Below are 23,913 nucleotides of genomic sequence, written 5' to 3'. Positions count from 1 at the left end.
CTTGCCATGGCATTGAAATGGTGCCACGCGTGTAATAACGTATTAATTCTTATCTGTTTGAATTTTGAATTACTTCCATGGTTCATTTTGTCTCTTAACACCCATGAGTTTGTACTGGTAATAGAGATTTATTACAATTTTCGCGAATTTCTTCAGAATTCTTCATTCCGCATCCACAGTGTGCGCACGTGGCGTGGCACACACTTTCCTGGAACTCTGGCTGTATTTGTGTGCCGCGTTCGTTGGAATTATTTTATCCCCGACCATGTTTCTCGTAACTTAGCGTTGCACCTTTACCGTTTATAGATTTTTAACCCTCCGTATTTTATGGTCGGTAGGTACATGGAGTTTAATTAAAACATCTCCCTCTGTGTGTATGTGTTAAGTATAGATGTTTCAAACAGGTTTATAGCAACAGTAGAAAAAAAAAACAGTCAAAAACTCATCTCCACCTAAAGTCAACGTTAGCAACGTTGGTACGCGGGACCTTTGCCAAGAAACGAGCGTGTGTGTGTGTGTGTGTGTATTGGTCAATTTTGAAATGCTCTGATGGCGGTGTGGTCCATTTTTGGAACGGCCTCGAGCGACCGGCCCGGGACACACATCGGGAGCCCTGGGAGATGTCCGCGCAACGAGTGTGTGTGTTGGGACGTGTCACGTGTAATGTTCCGTAATGTGCCACCACCAGCACACGCTGCAATAAAGCACGCCGAGGTTAGGTGTGTGCGGCCGTGCTCTAATGACCGTGTTTGTTTATGGATGTTACACACAGTCAGTGGACGAAGTTGAGGAGAGGGAGAGGGTTTTGTTTACCCTTACATGATGTGAAACTACTGGCCAAAGAATGGCTCACACCGCTCCTCCTCCTCCAGTCTGGGGATGAGGCAGAGGACCAGAGTGTCCCGACTAGTGGTGGGAGCTTGGAAACGGACCTACCCGATTCCGAGTTTTGAATCCATTGCGAAGCCGATCCCCATGCTGGAATCGATTCCGAGGTCGATTCCAGAATAATAGTCGGCTCTGGAATCGGAATCGACCCGGGAATCGCAATTTGCTCCGGAAACGGAATCAGAATTGCCTCCAGAATTGGAATTAGCTCCGGAATGAGAATCAGTTCTTGACTTGAAATAAGAAGTTTAAAAAGCGAGATCAATCCGAGAGTCTCCATGAGAATAGAACGCTAACAGGAAAATTTTGATTTTTTGCTATCAATACGTAGCAATATTGGACCCAAACGCCTATTCTGATGGAGATGCCGGAACCGACTCCGATTTCGAATTCGGGAGGCGATTTCGATTCCGGATCCTTTTCCGATTCTGAAACGAATTCTGATTCCGGAGCCAATCCTCCGGAACCAGAGCTTAGCCAGAATCGATTCCGCAAAACTGTTTCCCATCACTAGTCCCGACCCCGACCGTTAAACGATTTTGTGTGATAAATGGCTGCCTTTGGTGCAGTGCAGTACGGCGAGTGCCCGTGTGCACATGTGGGTACAGATGAGGTTTTCCATTATGCTCCATTATCGATCGATATACAGAACTCACACAAACACACACACACCCTAAACGGTCCCTTCTAACTGACCTCCTTTAGCCGGTGTAAAGCACAACGTCGTCATCATCACGTACGCACGCCCTCCCCGAAAGTAGGTTAGGTTAGGTTTGGGGTGGGTGTTGTTGTGATGGAGACTCTAGAACGCGAGCATACGCAATAACCTGGCAGTGTCTGGGAGATCGACCAGGCGCCATTTCAGCCTCCTTTCGGGAGATTTCTTTTGGTTTTAGGTCCAGATCCCCTCACTCAAATGTGAAGTACACCGTCATGTTTCAACTGAATCTAATTTGTCTTCCTACTTTACATCACAAATCTTGGCCACAGCGCTTCCAAGGACCAGAGCACTCTTCAGAAGTGGTGCCGCGGTTGTGCGTGCCTTGTTGAATTATTGAAAAGTGCCTCTCGCAGCCTAGTTTCTCCTTATACTGTATTGGTCGAATTCTAAATATGCTACACCCGGAACCCCCAAATTGGGTTATTCTGTTGCGGTGTTTTTTATTGTTATAAACCTTGGCGCGCTCGCTTGTGTGTTCTAGGAGAGTCAAAACAAAACCGTTCAGGGTCGCACCGCGTTGTAGTTGGCCAAGGATAATTGGACGGTGGCGTCTATTTCGTTTCTAAGATAACGATAAGCATGTTAAAGGTCGCCCTAGATTGATGTTGGATATTTAATTTAGTATCGAATTATCTCAGAAATTCGTTTTAGGCTTTAACTTGTTTGAGCATTTGATTCACTTCCAAGAATGTTTACAATAATTCGCTGAGAAAAGGAAGCTCAAAACTTAATGATTCGGTGATTTTTATTTCGTTGACCTTGAATTAGTGCCACCGCCTCCTTGGACTGTGTCCCACACAGGCCACGCAGTCACGAAGATAATGAGCAGTCGCACCGTGTCCTTCCTCCCCCACGCACGCAAAACTGAAATGAGTTTCGAACGAAATCTAATAAACGTTTTTAATCTCTTCCAGGAACCAAACATTATTGCCGCACACAGACCTCCCCAGACAGGAAGGAAACGGGAGGAGCGCTACTTTCTGGTTGAATTTACCGCACGCCGCATAGGAAACATCGTCGCTAACACAACAACCCTCCCCCCTGCGTAGTGCGTAGAAAGTGCGACTGCGCAGTAGCAGCAGACAATAACCAGCGTCGCGGAGCCAAGGGCAAGCGGGAAAAATAGAAACGCGCGCGCTCGAGCTAAAGACGCGCCGAGCACGCACGCACACGCCTCCGTCTGCGATGCCGAATGCGTACGATAGTGGCGCGGGTAGCTTGCCGTAGACATCGCCAGTCGTAGTCGAACGATCGGATCGGACACTCCATGGGGGGCAAACACAGCCGCCTCCAGCGAGAGCAGCAGCACCAGAAGCAACGGAAGCAGCAGCAGAAGGCGAATCAACGGCGAAAGGAACCGTGTGACAGCTCGGAATCGGCAGTAGTGGTCGCAGCACCTGACCAGCGGACGGGGGGTGGCCCGGTGAACGGCGGTGGTGCGGTTGTTGTTGTGGTTGTGCCCGATGTCGCGAGTGAGTCGGCGCTGAGCGTAGCTGAACGTGACGCGGAACGCGTGGGACTTGCTGCTGAGTGCAATACGCCGAAGCAGGAGCAGCAGGAGCAGGAGGAGGACAGTACGAAAAGCTCCGTTACGATTACGATTTGCATGCTGAAAATGGAACCGAATGCCGGTGGCGGCAGCAGCACCAGTACGGAGATGGTGGAGGATGTCACACCGACGGTCGAAAGCCCGACGACAACGAGTGAAGAAGGCGTTGAAAGAGCAGTGAGAGACGTTACAGCGACAGACGGCAGTTCACTTTCGCGGCGAGACTGCTGTGCCTGCGTTGAGAATGGTAATTTTAGCACGACAGAAACAGAAACAGCCGCCGACACGGTGACGGCGAGATGTAGTTGTAGTTCCAACGGAGTAACCGCCGCCGCCGAAACGATCGACAATCGGTTGAACAATAACGAGCAGCCACAGGGAACGACAGCAGCAGCAGCAGCAGTAGCAGCACCGACAGCGACGTTGCCCACAATGTCTTCCAATCTGCCCGCCAACACCAGCCCAAGTGTCCCGTCAGCAACGCCAGCAGCAGGACTGTCGTTCATGATCGGAGGTCACGATCCTGCCACCATCAGTCATTTGTTGCATCGGTTGCGGCACCTGCACCATCACCACCATCACCATCACCATCTGCACCACCATCATCATCTGATGCATCTGCACCATCTGCATCATCATCTTCCTGCTGCGGGAGTTGGAATGCCCGCCGACTTGCCGATCGATGCGGTGGCGGCGGTAGCTAACAGCACAACAGTCGACTGGAGGCAGCAGCAACCGCAGTGGATCGCTGCCGCCGGCATGGTCGGTGCTGCCAGTGGGGCGCTGGTTCGCCCGCACGACAGCAACGCCGCGCCACACCCACTCGGTGGATCTTCTTCTGCTACGGTGGGAACGACGACACCCGTTGCTCCACTGTTTATGGACATCGATATCGATCTGAAGGACAAGCTCGAGGGGCTAAAGCTGGACAGTAGCAGTAGTAGCAGCAGCAGCACCGCGAGTGGACAGCGCACCAGCAACAACAACGTGACGGAAGCGTCCGGCGAACATCCGTACAGTGTTGGCGAATGTCCGACCTGCTGCGCGATGGCAATGGCCGCGAATGCGTCGGTCGGTGGGCTGCAACATACCGGTGCCGTTGGCGGTGGTCCATCCGCCACGAACGGAACGGCGGCTGCCGTGTACAATGGCAATGCCGGCGAGGTGGAGGAGAAGATACTCAACACAACGAACCAACCGGCGGCAATGGCAACTGCAGCAGCAGCAGCAGCGAGCGGTGGCGAAAATGTGCCAGAATCGTCGACGGTGACTTCACCCTCCCAATCGAATGATCAGATTTCAACCGAGCTGCCGGACAGCACTGGAGGTACGTTGGGTGGTGGTTGTACATCAGGGAGGATCGTGGGAAGCTATTTTGTAATGGTCATGTGCGCCTTTTAAGAGTGACTTACGCGAGCGCGCGCTCTCTTCGGTACTTCTCACGGCAAAGCGCAGCAGGAGCGTGCGCTCGATACAGGTTTCTGGTCTCGTGCGACCATTTATGGGTTCTCGTATGGGGGGCCCGGTGAAGTTGTCAGTGCAATGCAACACCATTGGCGGGTTAGATCTGCACCAGGAATGTAAAACCGGGCTCTGGTCGTCGTTGTGTTTTGCCTTATATTGCCTACGATCGCTCATAGCAATAGGCATCTCGATTCAGAGTGCAGATTCGTGTGAACATTATGCGATGAAGGTTGAGTGAGATATCCCTGAGAATAACTATTTGGGTTAAAAAAGCTTCAGGATGTCAATTACTGTTGGTGGGATTAAACTTTTTAACGAGCTTTTTATTTCTACGTAACAAAAGGTCCAGCTTGCGAGAGAGCTATACCGGGAATAGAGGATGCAAATTTATTGGAAGAGCAAATTGCTTTTTCCCGCTACTAATCCACTGCCGCCGTGCTCCAATCAGAAAACGTTCCATCTATCTCCAATGTTTTTGATTTTCCGCGGGAAAGGAATTTTCACAATCCCTGCGCGCACTGGTTTTGCATCCAGCAAAAGGAGGGAGTTGGCCATTCCCAGAAACACTGACAGCAAAGGTAAACAAGGATATAACTAACGATCGACCCCCTCGCCGGTCGGTTCCCACAAAACTGTCTGTCTTTGAAGTGAGAGCGCCGCCATGTCTCGTTAATAGTTAAAAGCGATTCAAGGTAACAGCAAATATCAGCAATATTACACCTTTCTTTCCTACCTCTCGCTTCGTGCATCTACAATGTTTGTTTATCATCTTTGTATCGCTTGAGCTGATCTCGGTGTGTTGGAAGTGAAAACAACCGTGGATATTCATAAAACATTTCGTTCTCCTTCGGGCAAACGTTTCCAGCGCATCCTGACGGAGTATGCAAAGAGCTGGATGATGATGGATGATGATGGCATGTTGTAGTATCTTTTTTCATCGCACCAGGGCTGAAGGTGCAGCCGGACAAAGCTTTTTATGAGATTGTATGTGTGTGTGTGTGTGTGTGTATGTAGGCACGAGAATGGCGTTGAAAATTTTCCGGAAGTGCTCGCTCACGCTCTGATTGTGCTCTGAGAGCGGCGAAAATTGTGAATTCAATTACGCCGTCAGGTTCCAGGGTTTTGCTTCCACTACTACCGACGACGGCAGCGATCTCGTCTCGTGGGATGAATCGCGCTACACATTGTCTTTGATCTCCAGTGCAGCCTGGGAAAGAAATTTTCCATCCCAAGCGTTTCCGGCGAATCTCCGCGGGCGGTGTTCTTCGTATTTCGGTGCTCCGCTGGATGTGGATCGCTTTTCTTCTTCCCCTCTATTCCAACCGGGTGTGTGCAGTGCAATGCTGCAACGGAGCACGGAGCGTTCGGGGAAAAGCTCTTGCGATTGGACGCGTTGTGATGCCATCACAGTGATGCAAGGCAAGAAAACCCCGCGTCCATGCAACTAGAAGGGATGCTGTGACGTTTTCCCTCCATTAGGTTACCTCAATGGTGTGTCGTTTGTGGAAGGAGAGGAGCGAAGTTGTTTTTTCGCCTAAGAGCCCTGCGCTCCATCCGCAAAACCGTTTGATAGCTTTGCGCTCGGAATAGCTGTAATGTTTCACGCGAATGGCAATATCATCTGTGTTTGTTTTTGCTCGCCCAAGAGAGGGGAGTTTTAAGCTATGTAAGTAGGTGGGCAGGATGTAAGTAGTTCACAAGAAAAAGGGAAAAAAGGCGAAAGAACGCTCTCTCGAGCGCGTTTTATCCACCAACACCGCGTTCAGTGGAGTGAAGTGTTTGCTGTCTGAATCATCTGTTCGGGTAGCCAACGGGTTCCCCCGGGGGAGGCGGCTGCTCTGTGGATGGTGAGAGGTGTGTGTGTTGTTTGATTTTCCAGCTGCATTATTAATACTTCCCAACCTGCTTTCTCGCCGAGATACCGGAGCGATGAAGGCAAGATGACACACAGAGGTAGGAGCACGGGCGATTACTACCGTTTCTTGGAACAGCGGAGCACTGGGAAGAAGATACAAAGCATGGGGGCAGGTTTGCAAAATTCTCCCAAGTTGTAAGTCGCTTGTTGTTGAAGCGAAGGTTCCAGCGCGTGATGTAGAATGACGCATCTCTGTTCCTGTTATTAAGATCTCCTCCAACGCGCTCTCTCTCTCTCTCTCTCTCTCTCTTTTGACACACCACAGTCAATGTGCGCGGGTTATTGCTTATCTCAAGCTGTTCCAGCGAAACTGTTTTTCCACGCGGCTTAACACATTTTGTTATGTTGGGCGTGCTGGTGGCATCTTATCCAGCGATCTCCGCCGGAGAATGAAATTGACGTCTGTTCTGTTCGTCGAACTCTGCGGACCAACATTTCGATAGGTGCTCGTGGGGCGAAAGTGATATTTTTCCCATGTCGGGGGAGTTTCAGACGGTTGGAGCGATCCTTCACGCTTGGCACCCGGGTTCTCTCCGCTCGTGGTGTACTCGCTGATGGGATGTGGAGAAGTTCCTGGAAGTGTGTAAGCGGGCCATCTCCACCTTCACTTGGACCTAAAATGGGAATCCTCTGAAGGTGTCTCCCATTGGTGGGTGAGTTGCTGTGTGGGTTTGCGGTGTCGCCGCAGGTCTTCCCCGGAACTGGCCAGCAATGTGAGTCAATTCCAGGAAGGTGTTGCGCTATCAGCAACACGGGTACAAATACTCCACATTCTCCCCTTAGTTGGCAAACCGCTGCGCCAGATGTCACACACGCCCTTTGTTGGGTGCTTTGCTATCCCTCTATCCGCTTCGGGCCGTATGTTCCATATGCTTGTTCTGGTGAGCTGGTGTTACGTCCAGTTCCCGTACATGAGTCCCTGGATAGCGGTGGGTTTCTGCTTTCAATTCCTGCTCCGCATAGCTAACGGGTGTTTTTTTTTTTGCTTCTTTATCGTCACCGCGTCTAACGGTGCAATATGTGTTTGTTGTTGCTGTCACATTCGGTGTCGGGTGGGGTTTGCATTGCTGGCCAATAAGGTCAAGGAGACAGTACCGGGAATAATTGCAAGGTGTTGGATTTTAAATTCCTCCCTAAAGCCTGAGGATAAAGTTTGCGGTGCATTGGATTAGGTAATGGGTGGTTGAAGGGATTATAATTAGGAATGTAAATAAGTTTGTTCTGTTTTAATTTTGGCAAAAATGGATGTTTTCTTGTGCGAATTGGGTACTAAATTCAAAAGTCAAAACATTTTTTAACATCTTCGTAATTGCAGAAGTACTGGTGAGCTAAATCCATGCTCAAACAACCAGAATAGTAAGAGCAATTGCTTCGAAAATAACCTACAGCGTTCGTCGTCTCGCAGCCTCATTTGACATGAGTCTCAATAACTCATTATTTGGATCATTCTCATTGCTTTTAATCGAAGGGAAATGACTTGCTGAGCGATACTTCAAGGAATTAATGTTTTTGTGCAGCGTCTTCATCGAGCATTGCCAACACAATCTTTGCTATTGCAGGATTACTCCGCTTATCTGACACACAGTTGTCTTGTCACTCTGTGGAAGCGAATTCGTAGATTCTTGAATTGAATTGTTGTGTCTCCACTTTGGAGAAATAAATCCCGCGTTCTACTTTTGTTCCCAATGGTCTACAGTAAATTGACCGCTCTTGGGAAACGTTTCTACATCCCTCCCTGCTCCTACATGTTGTTAGTTAAAGCGTGTCGAACACAACAATTTCGTTATGGGAAGTCAAGAAAATCGTCCATCTGATTGAATTAAACCGTTCAATATGATAATTGGGTGCGGGGGGAAGAAACTCATAAATTAATCCCTCCCCGCCCTCCATCATAAACCATCCCAAAAGCACTGTGTACTCTCCAGCACCAGCATCTCCCGTCGTCACCTATTTGTCGCTGGAAGATGCCATTGCAAAGGGGACAGAAGGTTTGAGAGAAAGTCACCGCTCGGTGCGTGTGTGTTCTTCAGTTGTCCGTTCTCAAGAAATCATGCCACAATTGCTTAAATCGTTTCCGTTTCGCTCCGTTTACCGAAAGTGTGTGTTGTGTTGCGCTCACACAACACACATAAGTGTGTGTACTACTTTTTCACTTTCTTATCACCGTTCTTCCGCCCACTTAAGGAATCTCGCTTGATGAGCGGCGTTTCGGACTGGGGCACCCCCACTCTCTCCTTCGGTGAAGTGCGTCTTGTGCGCGTTAGAGGTGTGTTTTCTCCCCCACTTCTACGCCAAACTCTGTGTGTGTGTATTATTTCCATACTGTGCTACAGCGGGGGGATCTTTCATTCACTTGGCGAGAGTTGAGCAAAGTTTTTATGAATGAATCTAGGGAGCTACTATGATGGGGATTCTCTGCCCGCCGGTCGGAGACACGACGTTAGGTGTTCTTCTTCTTCTTCTTCTTGGTTTGCTAGCTGGTGCCGGACAGGAAACGTGTTTATCATTATTTGTCGTGCCGATAATAGTGAGTAATGTGGAGTGTGGGGTGTCCACGCAGTGTTGGAATGCGATAAGCTCCGTAGTATAGTAGAAATAGATAAGGAAGTGGTGTGAAGCATTGTTCTCTCTCTCTCTATCTCTCTCTCTCTTTCTCTTTCTTGCTCTGTGTACACACGACGCTGTTATGCGTGTTCTGTTTGGTTGGCAAATGTTTCATTGTTTGTATAAACGTTGAGTAATGGGAGATCTTCCGACAACTCACCAGTATTAGGTTTTCTGTTTTGGGAATTAAAATAGACTGTGGTTCGAGGTTGCTGTCAACCCCTGTGCAAGCTCCCAATTACACAATAATTCTATTTCGTGAAGGAAAACCACGCGCGATAACATCAGCCCACAGCATGAGTCAGTCAAAAAAAAAGTAGAAGTTGAAAGATAGTAAAGTGACACCGGTATCAGGTCGAAATTGTAATTGACGGGGAAACCCAATCAATCAGGAACTACCTCACAGGTACACTATGCGAGGTGTCGCCAAAACTTAAATTAGCACGTCCTTGCTTTCCAGGGAATTGGGGTGTTTTCTGTTTTTCCTCAGAAATTCGGAACATACGTTACCGTTATCGTACAGAAAATTACGATTCCGATCATGTTTCAATGTCAGCTCGTTACTTTTTGCAGTATGCGGATCCACCGCAAGAATAATTGTTTGGAAGGCTTGGTTGGGTTTGGGATGTCTCCACCTCCCACCCTGCCCTAACCAAACCCTTGTATAAGGAACAATTCACGGGAATGTTGTATGTCTGTGTGTCGTTCGCAAAATGTCAGTACCCCGGTTCGGTCCAGAATGTTCGGCGGTGTTGCCAAACAGTAGCCAACTTCTCGGGTGTGCAATTCTTGCTAACTTGGTTCCATTATTGCATCATTTCTCGCCCATCGGGTGGGAAGATGTCATCATCTGATCCTCTGGAGGAAAGGGGGGCAAGAGTAGCCACCCCAGGGAGGACTTCTGTGAACTTCCGTTTCGGAGGGAAAAAGGGCAGAGCAGCACCGAGGAAGAAGATTTAGCACACAGCATAGCACGATTGGGTCTCTGCCCGGTGCGATAAGGATACCGCTCCCAGCACGGTAATAATCGCGTGAGAGATTAGCAATCGCTTGGGAAGGAGGCGAAGGAGGGACTGTGTTCCTGCGCCCCATATGCCTGTTCGTTCCCGTTCGCCGCTTGCCATTATTGCGAATTAGATTAGAGCGGAAGTTATTGTGTATTAGAGGACGGGTCCGCTTGTTCGCTGTTGTTTATAAATTTATGTTTATTGGAATCTGAGACGGGGCAACAGTATTAACAGTTTCGCCATTCGCCGAACCGTAAGCGGCTTGAGCGACAGATTGAGCCCCGTGTGCAAGACGGATAGATTGGACGGCGGGGACCCATCGTGGTGTAATGTAAACAAAGTGCAGCTGCGCAAAGGTCTCTCTCTGTAGGTTGGCTTTTCGGAATCAGAACAGGATCGTACGTGTTCATGCGCACGACTCTTGACTTTCGTCGCCTGCTCCAAATGAATGGAATTCGTTATGCGCGTGCGGCTTGGGCCGGCAAGTGCGCACATCTGCGGGACACCCCGAATCTTGGCAGGGGACTGCTGATCTTGTGGCGGTGATGGCGGCGGTACCCCAAATGCTGATAAACCTACCTAACCTCCGTTGCGTCCCTGCGGCGTCTGCTATTCTTCTTGACGTACCGAGTGACATACAGAGAGAGAGCGCGAGAGACCAACCCGCAAGTGTCTGTCAGCGTCGAATCAAACGCGCATCTCCAACGCCGAGACTCTCATTTCTTCCAGGCGGGGGTAACACACGCGGGAGGTCGTGTTGTGATTCTGTGTCGGGGAAGAAAGGGGCGCGATTTTACGATTCAGCGATTCGCGCCCCTAGGGGGGAGGGAAGAGGTTGTATGAGAGTTTTGGTGCCGTTTTTTTGTGTAGATGCTTCATCTTCTCTCCCTCTCTCTCTTTATTGGCCGCGTGTGTGGTGTGTGACGCCTAATACGAATCGACTACTGGTGCGGCACGTCCGCGGCCGACTCCCGAGCGTGCACGATCAGGCTCGGATCATCCCTTTGGATGAGCGGTGCCTGGGGAGAGAGAGAAAGAGAGAGAGAGAGAGGTTGGGATAGGTTTCGGATGATGAGGGCAAACCTACCTCCCCCGGGGTTGTGTTCTTGGTTCGTTCTCTCAGCATGCGTCACCACGCTGAGGCCGCACACCAACGTCTCGCGGTTCGTTGTTTGCGTGTGGTGTGCGGTACAATATCAGTGTAGATTGCTCGCCGAATTAATGCAGTTCTTCTACGGCGGTGCAGGGTGACAGTTGCGCTTTGGAAGAGTACCCAATCCTCGATCGGGTCGCGTGTGCTGTGCAGGCTTTACAGCCAGTGTGTTGAGCGAGTTTTGTGTTAAATTTGTGAAGAAGTTATTGAAGAATATTGAGACATTGTATACAGACAAGTGCGCCAAAGTAGTCTCCGATGCGCGATGGCGCATAAACGATTCCTCAAGATGTTCTGGCCCTTCCAGGACTGTCAATCAACATCATCATCCCCAACAGGTTCGTACAGCATTTCGACAGAAGAGTGATGATGCAAAAAATCTCATCGATAATGCGTTGGTAATTGATCATTTAGCTCTGTTACGGTATCTTATCAAGAACACTTCAGCCAATGATGTAATCATTGATTACACTGGATGACATTTGCCCTTCTGTTATTAAGCCAATTATCCGACATAGCCTTATTTACGATGGCTTTATTAAGCGGGCCCGTATCAATTGCTATTAAGCTTCCTCTCCGAGGGTGTTTTGGGTGTCTCGCGTATCAAAGAACTAGAACATCACACTCGGAGTCAAGTCAGCTGAATGTTACGAAAAAAGAAATAAGGAATCCAGGGTTGATCTCACCACAAACGGGTTCTAATTCCGTTCGCTTTCGTCTTCGTCTGGGGGTAGCTCAGGGTGGAGCTCTATTTCCGAGGGCGTCATCTCCGGTTTCGTCTCCACAGACCACATGTGTGCCCAAGACGGTGGGATTATTGGTCATCTTAATTGGTGTTAAGAATTGAATGGTGGGAACGTTTTGGCGCGTTTAATTGTTGCTGGAATGTTTCGCGAGTAATACGGGCCGGGTCGGTCCCCTCCGATGATGCCGATGTCAGTGACTTTGGTTGTTGGAGTTTGTTGGAGTTAAGTACACTTTCACTCTATTCTGCGATATTATTCATAGCGGAGCGGGGGAAGTATTAAGAGACTCGATTACGCACCGTCGACATACCAACAGGGTTAGTGTAAGTGAGTCATTGGGTATTTAGCGTTTCTGTTGAAGTGTGGAACTTACCTTCCCGTAGGATTTCATGACACAACCAAGGTGCTTGGTGATTCATGATATTGTTAGGCCCTCGCATTTAAAGCCCTCATTTGGCATGTTTCGAATCCCTGGATTTAGGGCAGCCCAAGACGGCACATGAGTATGCAAGAATTAGTCAGAGGTTTGCAGGTGATGTCGATATTCCTGAAAATCAGCGCAGCGCCAACCTTTAGCAAACCCATTCCCAGGAATGGATTATGCACTACTGATAGCACCTAAAAGTTGTGGCTAATTGGAATAGTTTTAGAAGATTCGACCATCTCTCTTGCGTCGTGTTATAGGTATTCGTGGAAGGAGTTGCGACCGGAAAACTCTCCTCTGTGTAATGTGATCCCCCATCCCCCACTGATGTTTGGTTTTAGAGTAGAAATGCTCCTTGTAGTGCCAGCCAAACAGGGAGGATGTGAGTCATCTTACCATAATATTTGTTTAGATAAATCGCACTAAAAGTTTTTGTAATGGAAGTCCGGGGGTCTTTAAAACAACAATTGACTGGCAAAGTTTATCGTATTTTGTTGGTTTGAATTTCGTCGGATTTCAAACATTGTTGTGTTGTTACTTTGCTCAGTTCACAATTGACTGGAACTACTGACACAGCACTTCCTTGTTGTTGTGCCCTGAGTCAGTGAGACCAGAACGCGTGATGGTTTTGTGCTCGGTTCTCACTGGAGCATCAAAAGGAGAAAAGCATTAATTTCCGTGAAAGAAGCAGTTTTTTTCATCTTAATTTTGTGCGCTATCGCGCAATTTTCTTTCATCTTGCTGCGCTATTCTCCCCGATCCGCGGAACGCTCTGTCAAAATATGTGTATGGCATTGATTAAAAGCAGCCTAAGACCTCAGAGAGCTGAACAGAAGGGATAGAAGAGGGTGTGCAAGGTGTGGTGGGCCGCCCACTGTTTCGCTGAAAGCGATTGCTTTAGTTTACAAATCTGTTTGATTTACGCTGTTGCCGACGGGGGGCGGCTGGTCTGTTGCACGTTGCAAGGTGAAATGAGACTGAGTTAGCGTTCGTAGAAGAGGATTTGAATGAACGTGTAAAGAGGCGTCCGCTTGGAAGAACCCCCTTTTTACCCATCACGAACTAAGTTTGTTTACTTTCGCTTCGGTGTAATGCAAACAACCAGTCCGATTCTCGGGTCGCCGTGATTGCTATTAAGTGATCGTTTCGCACGCGGTGCAATAGTCGCCTGTGCAAGTGAATTGATTCGAAACCGTCGGCTGCTGCTGGTGACACTTTCTGGAGGCGAAGATACTGTCTAGAAAGGTCACTGTCACTTCGAGTTAAATGATACAGCTGGTTGAGAAATTGAGCGTTTTAATTGCTTTACATCTTCGGAAGAGCCCGGGACGGGTCGTTACGTTTTGACTTCGCAAGGCATCATCTCCTCCGTTGATAACGATGTGCTTTCAAGCGTTTGTTTCCTTGTTTCTACCTTCTTTCTAAAGCGTTTCTTAACGGCTTACGGTTTGAAGCGTTGCTGGTTCGTTGTTACGAGCTTGGTGGACTATGGCACGTCTCTCTGTGACGCTTGAAAGAGTCTGCTCCCCAGCTCCCCAGATGTGCGGAATTCGATGTTGGTGGTGGCATTAATTTGTTGCCGTAAATAGATTAATGTTTCTTTTGTCGCCTTTGTTGGAGGTGGCTTGGAGCTGGTTGAGCGTAAAACAAAACGACGTGTTCACTGGATTGAAGCTGGATATTTGGAACTTGTTTTGGGTAGCTATCTGATGTCTTAACAGTCGCTTTCGCGTATAATGTTTTCGTTAGTTGTGTTGTGATTTGTTCGTGTACTAGTCCCGCAGCGACTAACCTTGATGTGACAAATTCCTCAGCAAGGTCCTAAAGAAAAAACCTATTGACGTAAGCACTCGTGAAAGGGAGAGTTTTAAAATCCGGATCTGTTCCGGATGTTTGGAATTCCAAAACCACAAGAACAACCACAATATACAACGATGCGCCGAATAGCAACAACATAAATCAAGCGTTCCTGTTACATCTTGAATATTGATCGCTGGTACCAAAATTCTGCTACTTTGTAATACGTTATACACTTTACAGCTTTTGATTAATCTCATCCAAAAACCTCCAATTGTGCGACATTCCTCCAGGAGGCCAGTCCTCTCTCGTCCTCCACACGGTTTTCCACACATTCTTCTTTTTTCGGTAGGACCATAAATTCACTTATCTCGCTTTCGCTCCGCGTAATCCGCAACCTTTAAACTCTTGCCATCGTAACAGCAGGCGCATGCGACGAAGTTCAGGAGACAATTAAATTAAAAAATAAGTGCCCCTTCGTGCACAATCGCTCGCCTCGGTCGTAACCTTACTGGCGGGCGGGCGTACGGTGCCATAATTTGTCTCGCCGTTCGCATTATCGCATTTGTTTCCAATTTTGCCGGGCTTGCTCGCATAATGATCTCTGTGTGTGTGTGTGTGTTTGCGGGCCCACCCTGAAAGCGCCCTTGCCCCTTCGCCAGGGGGCAATGATTTCCAGCACACACTTTGTGCACACATTGAATGCGCTGGGTGTGATGGATAGGGGAGGAGGGTGCAAGAGAAGTGAGGACCGACTGTACGAGAATGAAATGCTTGATGTCATCTTCAAATCCGGGAGTTTGGGGGCACCGTACACACGGGGTAGTAAGAAGTAGGGTTGCAGAGACACCGAGAAGACCTAGTTTGAGGTTCAATTTGAGCACAACTGGAGCACAACGGCATGACATCAAGCGTTGGCAGAGCGGGAGTTGTACGTACACATCGTCCATTAAGAAGACCTAGAAGCGAAGATTCGCGAAGATTACACGGTGGAGTCTCGCGGGCATTAGCTCGCGACAAACGGGAACATATGCATATGCTTGCAGCTGCCCATCCACAACCCACAGCCTGGTGTGCAAGATAAGCCTGCGAAAGTTTGTCGTGCGCGGCATCGAAGCAGGCAGTAGGCTACGTCATCGAGCTCCTCTTCACTCCTGCAAGGAACTATTCCTGCTCGTGCTCTACTTGTTATAACGTGTTTCTCGGTGTTCGATTTTCCCTGTTTGTAGAGAAATGGTGTGAAGTAAAAGGACGAGGTGAAGCTGTGAATCAGTTGCCCAGTTGTGTGGTGAAAATGACCCTTAGCATTTCTGCGTAGCCCGGCGCTTTTTGATGTAAATTTATGCCGCGTGCACTTCACGGAAGGATGACATTTTTGGCCAATGGTGTGGGTGCTCCAAATCCAAAATCCAACCTAATGGTCTGGTGTATGTGTGTGTATGTGTCCTTGCCCGTGCAGTTGGACATCTGAGCTGGATCAAAAGGGGCCATCAGTTAACCAGGGCTGAAATGGTGGGAGATAGCTCTGTTGATTGTGTATACCCCGTGTGAAGGAGAGAGGACACGACACGCTGCTGGTGATGATGGTGTGTTTACATTGAAATCCCTTTCACAGAAGGAAACCTGGTAAATCCTCGCATTGGAAGAAGGCAGACCGTGGTTGTTAGGAGTCTGATGATGACGATGACGAGAATTCAACCTCTGTAAGGACACCTTCTAATGAAGGGACAGATGAATTATCCCCGGTGATGGCTACCATTCCCCCGGCATCGGAACAGGCACGGGATGACATGATTCGCTGTAAACATGCAAATAAGGAACATGCTAACGAAGGATTGGGATCTTTAGTAGGCGATGGAATAGTCCACTGAAGACTCAGACACACATACATGCGTACGCGTACGCTTGTCGTCCATTCTAGGTAAATTGAATTTTGTACTTTGGTGAACTGTGTGTAAGAAGTGCAATGTCCATACTGTGGTACGAATGGTAGAGAAGGATGGGGAACGTCCAGGACCTGAACCTGAAGAATCGTTTCGTTGTGATGCCGGAAAGGCGACAGCGCACACTGGACACAGGCAAGAAGAAGTCCACATGAAGAGCAGTATCCTTGTTATCCTCTGTTTCTATCATCAAATTGGACGAAAGTGGGACAGAGAGAGAGAGAGAGAGCCAAAGCGACTTGCCAATAAGAGGAAAAGGAGGAGATCGTTTCGTGGCAATTATTTGCCGGCAGATTAGTTTTATTTCCCCGTATTCTCTGTTCGGTTTGTGAACTGCTGCTGCTGCTGCTGCTGCTGCTGCTGCTGGTTGTATGGTTTATCCTTTTATTTTGTGTAAACGCACGCTTTTACCGTGTTAGTGTGTGTGTGTGTATGTGGTTGAATGAGTGACAGCAGCAGAAGACATCGTGTTGTGTACCCTTTCGAGTTTTGCGTGGTTTGTGTGGATTCCACGTAGATAAACCCCCGAGAAGTACACGTGATACGGTTATTGGAATTGGATTTTCGGTCGGTGACGTTAGCAGGGGCCTCTAACTGCCCCCGCTGCCGTGGGATTTATGTTTATCCGAATGATTCTTGTGCCTGTGGCCTTGTTTGGACATGTTATCGTTCCCGTCCTGGCATGCGGTTAACCGGTTCGCAAATGGATTCCTGTGCCTACTCTTCCTGTTCGGCTTTAGGTTCCACCATTCCAGAGTACCTGGGAATGGGTGGTCCCCGTGGTAGGGGTGGAAGGAAAGTTTTAGAACCTTTCCATTTGCAAAAAGGTTTGCTAACTAAATTTTTACATCTCTCGGTTTTGTTAGCCCGAATTGCTTTATTCCTAAAAGTTACAATGGACTTACCTTCCCGGAATGTGTTTCGGAAAAGTACTTCCGCCTGCGCTGCCATCATTGCCGCCGCTGCTCGGTCTTTGTTGTGGTTAATTTTGTTTTTTTTTTGTGTACTCTATTATTCTTCGTGGTTCGAAGGCCAGCTTTCGAAAGACAAAATTGCGGAACGCGGATTTGCATTTTGGCGCGTACGCGGGCGCGCCTTTGTGTTGCGGACCTGCAAGGAGCAGTCGGTTGATTGTGTTGCGGGTTTAATTTTTGCGCGCCCATAGCTGCTCGCTTTTTTTTGTTGCTTCCAATTCTAGGAAAGGCATATTTTCGAACTCAATGCCTTCCTGCAGGAAGTGGCCGGTGCTTTCCCACGGCTGTACCGCAAAAAGGATTTCTCCGTTTGGAGACGAAGCCCGAACGTGACGACATTGTTATCGTTTGCGCAGCGGAGCAAAACGATTTCCTAAAAGTCGCCTGGGCGCGCGATCATACCTGGGCTCAAGGAGAGAGGTGTGCGGGTTGGTAATTTTGCAGAAAATTTCCCTTTTTTTACATACATAATGCGAAACACAACGGGGTTTCACTTGGGGTTTGGGAATACGTTTTAATGGAACATTGTTATTCATTGTGTGCCTTTTTTTTTCTTAAATTGGGTTGAAGCTACTGTCTGTAAACCTCTTCCAATGAATTCTGTTGGTCGTCTGGACGCTTTGACACATGACTAAATGAGATGTGTAACACAACCCTCCTTCCCAATGTCGAACAACCTCGATCACACGTGTGCTTCTTCTTCTGCGGGGTTTGTTATCCTTCTCGGCATCTCCAGCTGATAGGGGCCGAACATCGTGTCCTGCAATCCTTTGTTTTGTACCTTCCCTTTTTCTGATGTCCCGGCGGGATGGGGCAAGGACACGGGCAAGACACAATGCTACCAGTGGCCGACAGGCAGCAAGAAGGGATCTGCCGGGGCGAGAAGCGTGTGATGAGTTTTTGTTCCGGGGGATATAAGCGAAGGCTTAGAGAGAGCTGTTTGCTTGAACGCACCGAACGAAGGGAAATGCTTCCTGGAAGTGCTTGCCAAGTTAATATAAGACTCCCGACGAATCAGTTTCGCTCTCGCCGCATCGATCCCGCTCTCGCATTCAGCCGTCTCTCTCTAGCACGCTGGGACGTTAGTGTGCGTGTGGAATTTGCTTGTTTCGTCCTGTTCTCTCGTCGCCGTTAGATGCATTCTCACTCTCTTAAATATCTCTATATTTAGCATTCCCTCTCACTCTCTCTGTTGCTATGTTTCTAATAATCTCTCTATCCTGCTCTCTCTCTCTCTCTCTCCGTTCCGTTCACAGCAGGATCATCTGCGGTGGCATCTCCATCTGCTGCTACCGTCGGTGGCTCTACGGTGGCGGCAACCAGCAACAACAACGGCAGCTCTGCGAAGGATGCGGAGCAACGGCCCGGCGAAGCGGTGGTGGACGACAATTCCTCGAACCAGACAGCAGCAGCAGCACCAACAACACCGACCAGCGTGGTCTCGGCGGGTTCAGCAAACACAGCCAGTGACAGTTCGCCAGTAGCCACGGTCACGGTCGGTAGTGCGTCGAAGGCGACGGCAAACCTACCGCCCTGTGCTTCCTCGGTGTCGTGTTGCGCCAGCAACGGCAACAGCCGGAAGTCAGCGTCTTCCACCGCGTCCACCCTGTTCGGTTCACTGTCCTTCGCGGGCCGTCGATCGCGCTCGTCCAACGCGCGCGCCGGAAGCTGTTGCTCACCCACGGCGGACGGTTGCAACTCTCCGGAGCAACAGCAGCAGCAGCAGCAGCGTTCCCGCATCTCCTGGATACCGGGCAGCGGGCAGAAGCAGCACCGCAACGGTGCGAAAAATGCAACCCCTAGCGCCAAAACGAAAAAGTCGAACTGGCCCTTCTCGCTAAAGTCATCCGGCGGCGGTGGCAGCAGTGGCGGATCGAACGCGGGAACGGCAGCAGCTGTGGCCCACAAGCAGACAACCAAAGCAGCAAACGGTGGCAGTGTGGTGTCTAGCAATACAGCAATGTCCACGGACGCAACGCCCGGTGGCAGTGTTCTAGCGGGCGTAGCAGGCCCATCGCTTCGCGGAAGCACGCTGATCGCTTCGGCAAAACTGTTGAAAGGTGAATCGGATAAGGTGAGTGTGTGTGTGTGTGTGTGTGTGTGTGTGTGTTGGTGTCGTGTGTGTAGCGTGATTTGTCTCAGAAAAGAGAGGCGGCTTCGTGCGAACACAACTGCCACGTGTGTGGCTTTGAACTTTCCTCACGTCTTATCTGATTCCATGCTCTTCCCTCCCAAAAACAGGATGATACGTGCGTGTGTACCGCCTACCGGAAGGTGAGTGAATCGCCACCGCCTCCCTCATCGCCCATACCACCATCAGCCGCAGGTGCGGCCGCGGGTCCTTCCGGGGCGGCAGCACCCCGCCCGAACGAATCCGTCGAATGGCTCGAGGAAGCAATCCAAGGATCGGGACTGGTGCCGCTTAATCTCCATATGCTAAGCTCGTTGCGTGCTGCGGGCAGTGCCGGCACATCGGCGGGTCAGCCATTGATATCGCTCGCCGGCCCGGAATCGATCCCGATGCTGCCCAACAATGGGAGCAGCAGCAGCAGCAACAACAATCACCACCACCATCATCATCATCACGCGATGGCCGCTGCCCTGGTGGCCGACCATCATCCAACGTTCTTCTTCCAGTCCGCACACCATGCTCCGGCGGTGGCGGCAGGAGCGCCCGGAGCGGCCGCCGCTGCTGCTGCAGGCCCCGCCGCACTGTTCGGTACGCTTCCGCTCGGTGCAGGCCATCCGCCCGCGAACGATGTGATACTGCTGGCGGACTCGCCCGTCCTGTTTGATCTTACCAGGTACGTTATCGTATCCGTATGGTAGTGGGAGCCAGTGTTGCTTCTAAGAATCTGCCATTTTCCACTAAAACGGTCCAGTGCAGGCTCTCAAGTAGTTCAACTCACCTGAGCGCACATACACATTCCATTTTAATCGATTCGTATCGAAGTGGAAGTGGCTGCGTGCTGTGTGCGTATCTAGCGCACATCCAGATAGCTAGTACCATATGCCCTCCGGTAATTGCTTCCATTTTCATCCCAGCGCACGGTTAATGAAGTGTGAACGAACATTAGCTGCACTTGAGGTAGCTGTAACGTTCTGCGAAGGATATGTTTTAGTTTTTAAAAGCGGAAGGATAATCGATTATCGGAAGCTATCCCCTCGGTGGTGGTGCCTCTTAGCTCGAGTGTGTTATAGTTGTTGCTTCTCACATAATCGTTCGGTGAGCATCATGGTTTATGATGCGCGTGTGATACCTTTCCATTTAGTTTCAGTAGTATTCGTGCTGCCAAACTGCTGTTTTAATTGAAATTGTTTTCCCCCTTATTTGATTTCCTTCCTGCAGCGATGACTTCTCGGTGGAGGACTGTGACGAGCGGGCGCGCATTCAGCGCGAGCTGGAAATCCGCGAAGGCGTCGACGCACCGCCCAACTTCCATCCGCGCCGGCTCATGTCGGGCGGCACGATTGCGTCCGGGCCGGCCGCCAACCATCCGATCGCGTTCATCTACTCGCGCGATCTGGTCCAGCGCGGTCTGCTGATGGCGAACAAGCTGATCCAGCCGCTGGATGCGGCGGCGGCGGCAGCGGCGGGCGTGTGCGTTGCCCGGTCCGGGTTCGGCCGGTTGCGCATCCACTCGCAGGTCGACTTTATCCACTGTCTCGTGCCGGACCTGCAGAAGATTACCAGCTGCAGCTTCTACTGGGGCAAGATGGACCGGTACGAGGCGGAGCGGCTGCTCGAGGGTAAACCGGAGGGTACGTTCCTGTTGCGCGACTCCGCTCAGGAGGAGTTTCTGTTTTCCGTCTCCTTCCGCAAGTACAACCGGTCGCTGCACGCTCGGATAGAGCAGTTTAATCACAAGTTTAGGTAAGTTTGTTGCGGAAGAGGTAGAATGCGTTGCGGTGATATTAATTGTGAACCATTTGCTCTATCTCTCTCTCTTTGTTTAGCTTTGACTCTCGCGATCCGGGCGTGTTTACGGCGTCGACGGTGACGGGGCTGCTGGAGCACTACAAGGACCCGTCCTGTGTGATGTTTTTCGAGCCGATGCTAACGTTCCCGCTGAACCGGAACTTTAGCTTCAGCCTGCAGCAGCTCTGCCGGGCGGTGATTGTGAGCAACACGACGTACGATGGCATCAACGAGCTGACGCTACCGAAGTCGCTCAAATCCTACCTGAAGGAGTACCACTACCGGCAGCGGGTCCGCTTCCGGCCCATGGACGAGCATCTCTACTCCAACGCGTAGCTGCTCGACGATGACGTTGAGGACGGAGACGACTTGTACGATCCGGACGGTGACGATGATGATGACGACGACGATGACGACGATGGTGAAGATGGTGGCCGCATCGTGATTCGTAGTAGAAAAGCAGGCACCAATCGTGTGCCTCCTGGCGAATCTACTGGCCGATACTTACCCGGCTGGGTGTGGAAAGGTGCCAATGTGCATCCTTACTACTACGCGCTACATCCCGTCACGTGTGGGCTAGCTGCCGCTAAGCGACAGTGCAGTAAAATGGTCAAACCAACGCTCGGTGAACGGTGGCGCAAACGGCTTCATCTTCAGGGTGGCTCCTTTGCACCACAGCAGCCAGCGGCCGGCGTGTCGTCGTCCTGTTCGTCCGCTTCATCCTCCCGCTGGATGTACGTGCTGAAGCGGTTCCTTAAGCGCCGGCAAAGGATAATGTCCTGCCACCGGCCACAGTGTAGCGAGTGGTAGTGTCCCTCCTTTTCCCCCTATGTTATGTAGCCCCTATGTAGCAATGTGTTGTTTTTGTTTGTTTGGTTGTGTGTGCTTGTTTGTTAGGCTTTTTTTCTAAAAAAAAGGAAGTGCACCCATTTTTATAGTAAATTCCCCCGGGGAGGCACAATAGCTAATCGAAGAGGTAGAGAGTGAACGATAGTAAGGGAGGATCCTGTCGAATGATACACACAAATCGGTCACCGTTTTTTCGGTGTACGTTTTATAGCCCTTCCGATAGCTTTACACAAACACACACACACATACTTTAAACACTTGAGCAGTTTTCTCAATTCGCACTATGTTAGTAAATTATTTGCACTTCCATTCCACCCGTTCCCAATGCTTCTATCCACTACTTTGCACACTCATTGTTAGGGCGGAGTAGTAGTAATGAGCCGAAAAACAACAACAATATTCACATCATAATAATGAGACAGAGAGAAAGGAGAGCAGGAGAGGGAGACAAAGAAACGTCTCATGTAGTGTTAAAACAACCACCAGAATCAGTATTTCAGTATAGTAATTGTGCGTTTATTAGTCTCCCACACGACGTATGCGCAGCAGAGCTAGGAAGCGTAAACACTTAATCCTTCTTAGCCAAACCGATCCAACCGAATCAACCAACCCAACAACTCCCCCACTCTCTCTCTATGTGTTGTCCTAGAGCAAATTGTATTTGTTTGTTTAGTAGTGTTAGAAGCTTGAATTTTAAGAATGGTGTTACTAGCACTCCAACACTAGGATATACCAGCTGGTAGGCGTATTTATTACACTAGCAATTATTGCAAATAGATTTTACACACAAATAAGCTAATCAGATTCAACACACACACACACACCACACAGCTACTGTGGGTCGTGTGAGGCAAATTGTACAGAAGGTGGTAGCGCTGGTAAAAAGGCTCACCGTCATTTAGTTACATTTAGTTACGTTTGTAAGGGACCCCCCTTAGCAGATTGTAGATACATTGTGTGTGTTTTTAGTTTAGTTAATGTTTAGTTGTTGCTTTCCGGTCACAATTTCAGGCCGCGGAAGAGTTCGCAGAGTAGTCGCAGAGAGAGGGGGGGGGGGGGAGAAAATACAGCGGAAAAATATAAACACTTTGTTGATCCACTGAAATGGAAGATAGAGAAAAATGCAAAAATCAAACAGAAAAATGCAAAGTGCAAAAGCAGCAAGGAAAGAGGAAAAACAAATAAAGGAAAATCTCTAATTAGGAATGGCCCTTCCATGTTGACAGAAAAACAAAAACGACTGTAGCGAAAGGAAAAAAAATGGAAACATATGGGCGACGACAACATAATGGGCAGTAAACGAGCCACTAAACAATGATGGTCTAAAACACACGAGTCTGAATCAAACTTTAAACCAGTAGTGCTGTGCGTTTGTTCTTTTTTTTTCGGTGTTGATAGGGAAGAGAGTGTGCGCGAGCGAGAGTGTGAAGCGTGTGATAGCGGAAGCGGAAGAGCGTGTCTAAATTATGGTATTATTGTAGATAATTTTCGTTGTTGGCTTTAACGTTTGTACAGTATGATGAATGGAGAGCACACGAAGGAAAGCAATCAAACTTTTAGCAGGAATGCGCATAATTACACACGTAAAACAGGTTAAATCTAGGCAAGGTGGGGAGTGAATATGATAGTGTGCAGCCCTTTTGCACTTATGGTGCCATTGCTGGCAGCAGAGGCAGCACCATCATCACTACCACCAGTACTGCTACTATTACTACTAATTACCAGATTATTAAAGAAAAAAAAACACAATATTATATATATATTATACTATTTTTATTATCGTACCAATTAATAACATTATTGGCGTAAAAAGATTACACATAGATCTAGGGGTTAGGTAGATTCGATTCTTCTGTCTGACAGCAGAGAGCAGAGAGCAAATAAAAAGCGAAAAGATTTAAAGTTAAAGATGATGATTCGGTATTTCGTTTTCGTTTCGTCGATCACACACACACTGTTG

General features: G+C 49.2%; 1 protein-coding gene across 2 annotated transcripts in view; it reads left to right on the top strand.

Moving 5' to 3' along the window:
• LOC121598279 overlaps nt 1-23,008 on the top strand; it is a 39,575-nt gene extending 16,567 nt beyond the window's left edge. The window contains exons 2-6 of one of the 2 annotated variants that reach the window (XM_041924888.1): nt 2,524-4,485; nt 18,445-19,259; nt 19,427-19,989; nt 20,535-21,059; nt 21,143-23,008. In XM_041924888.1, coding sequence (XP_041780822.1) covers nt 2,877-4,485; nt 18,445-19,259; nt 19,427-19,989; nt 20,535-21,059; nt 21,143-21,440 — 3,810 coding nt within the window. In that variant the 5' untranslated portion in view covers nt 2,524-2,876 and the 3' untranslated portion in view covers nt 21,441-23,008. Of the gene's footprint in view, nt 1-2,523; nt 4,486-18,441; nt 19,260-19,426; nt 19,990-20,534; nt 21,060-21,142 lie in introns of both variants that reach the window. The other variant, XM_041924887.1, reaches the window with a different exon arrangement.
• The last annotated feature ends 905 nt before the right edge of the window (nt 23,009-23,913 follow it).

Source organism: Anopheles merus, chromosome 3L (genome assembly GCF_017562075.2).
Source record: "Anopheles merus strain MAF chromosome 3L, AmerM5.1, whole genome shotgun sequence".
NCBI lineage: Eukaryota > Metazoa > Arthropoda > Insecta > Diptera > Culicidae > Anopheles > Anopheles merus.
Note: the sequence above shows the minus strand (reverse complement) of the source record. Positions and strands in the feature narration are given on the sequence as shown.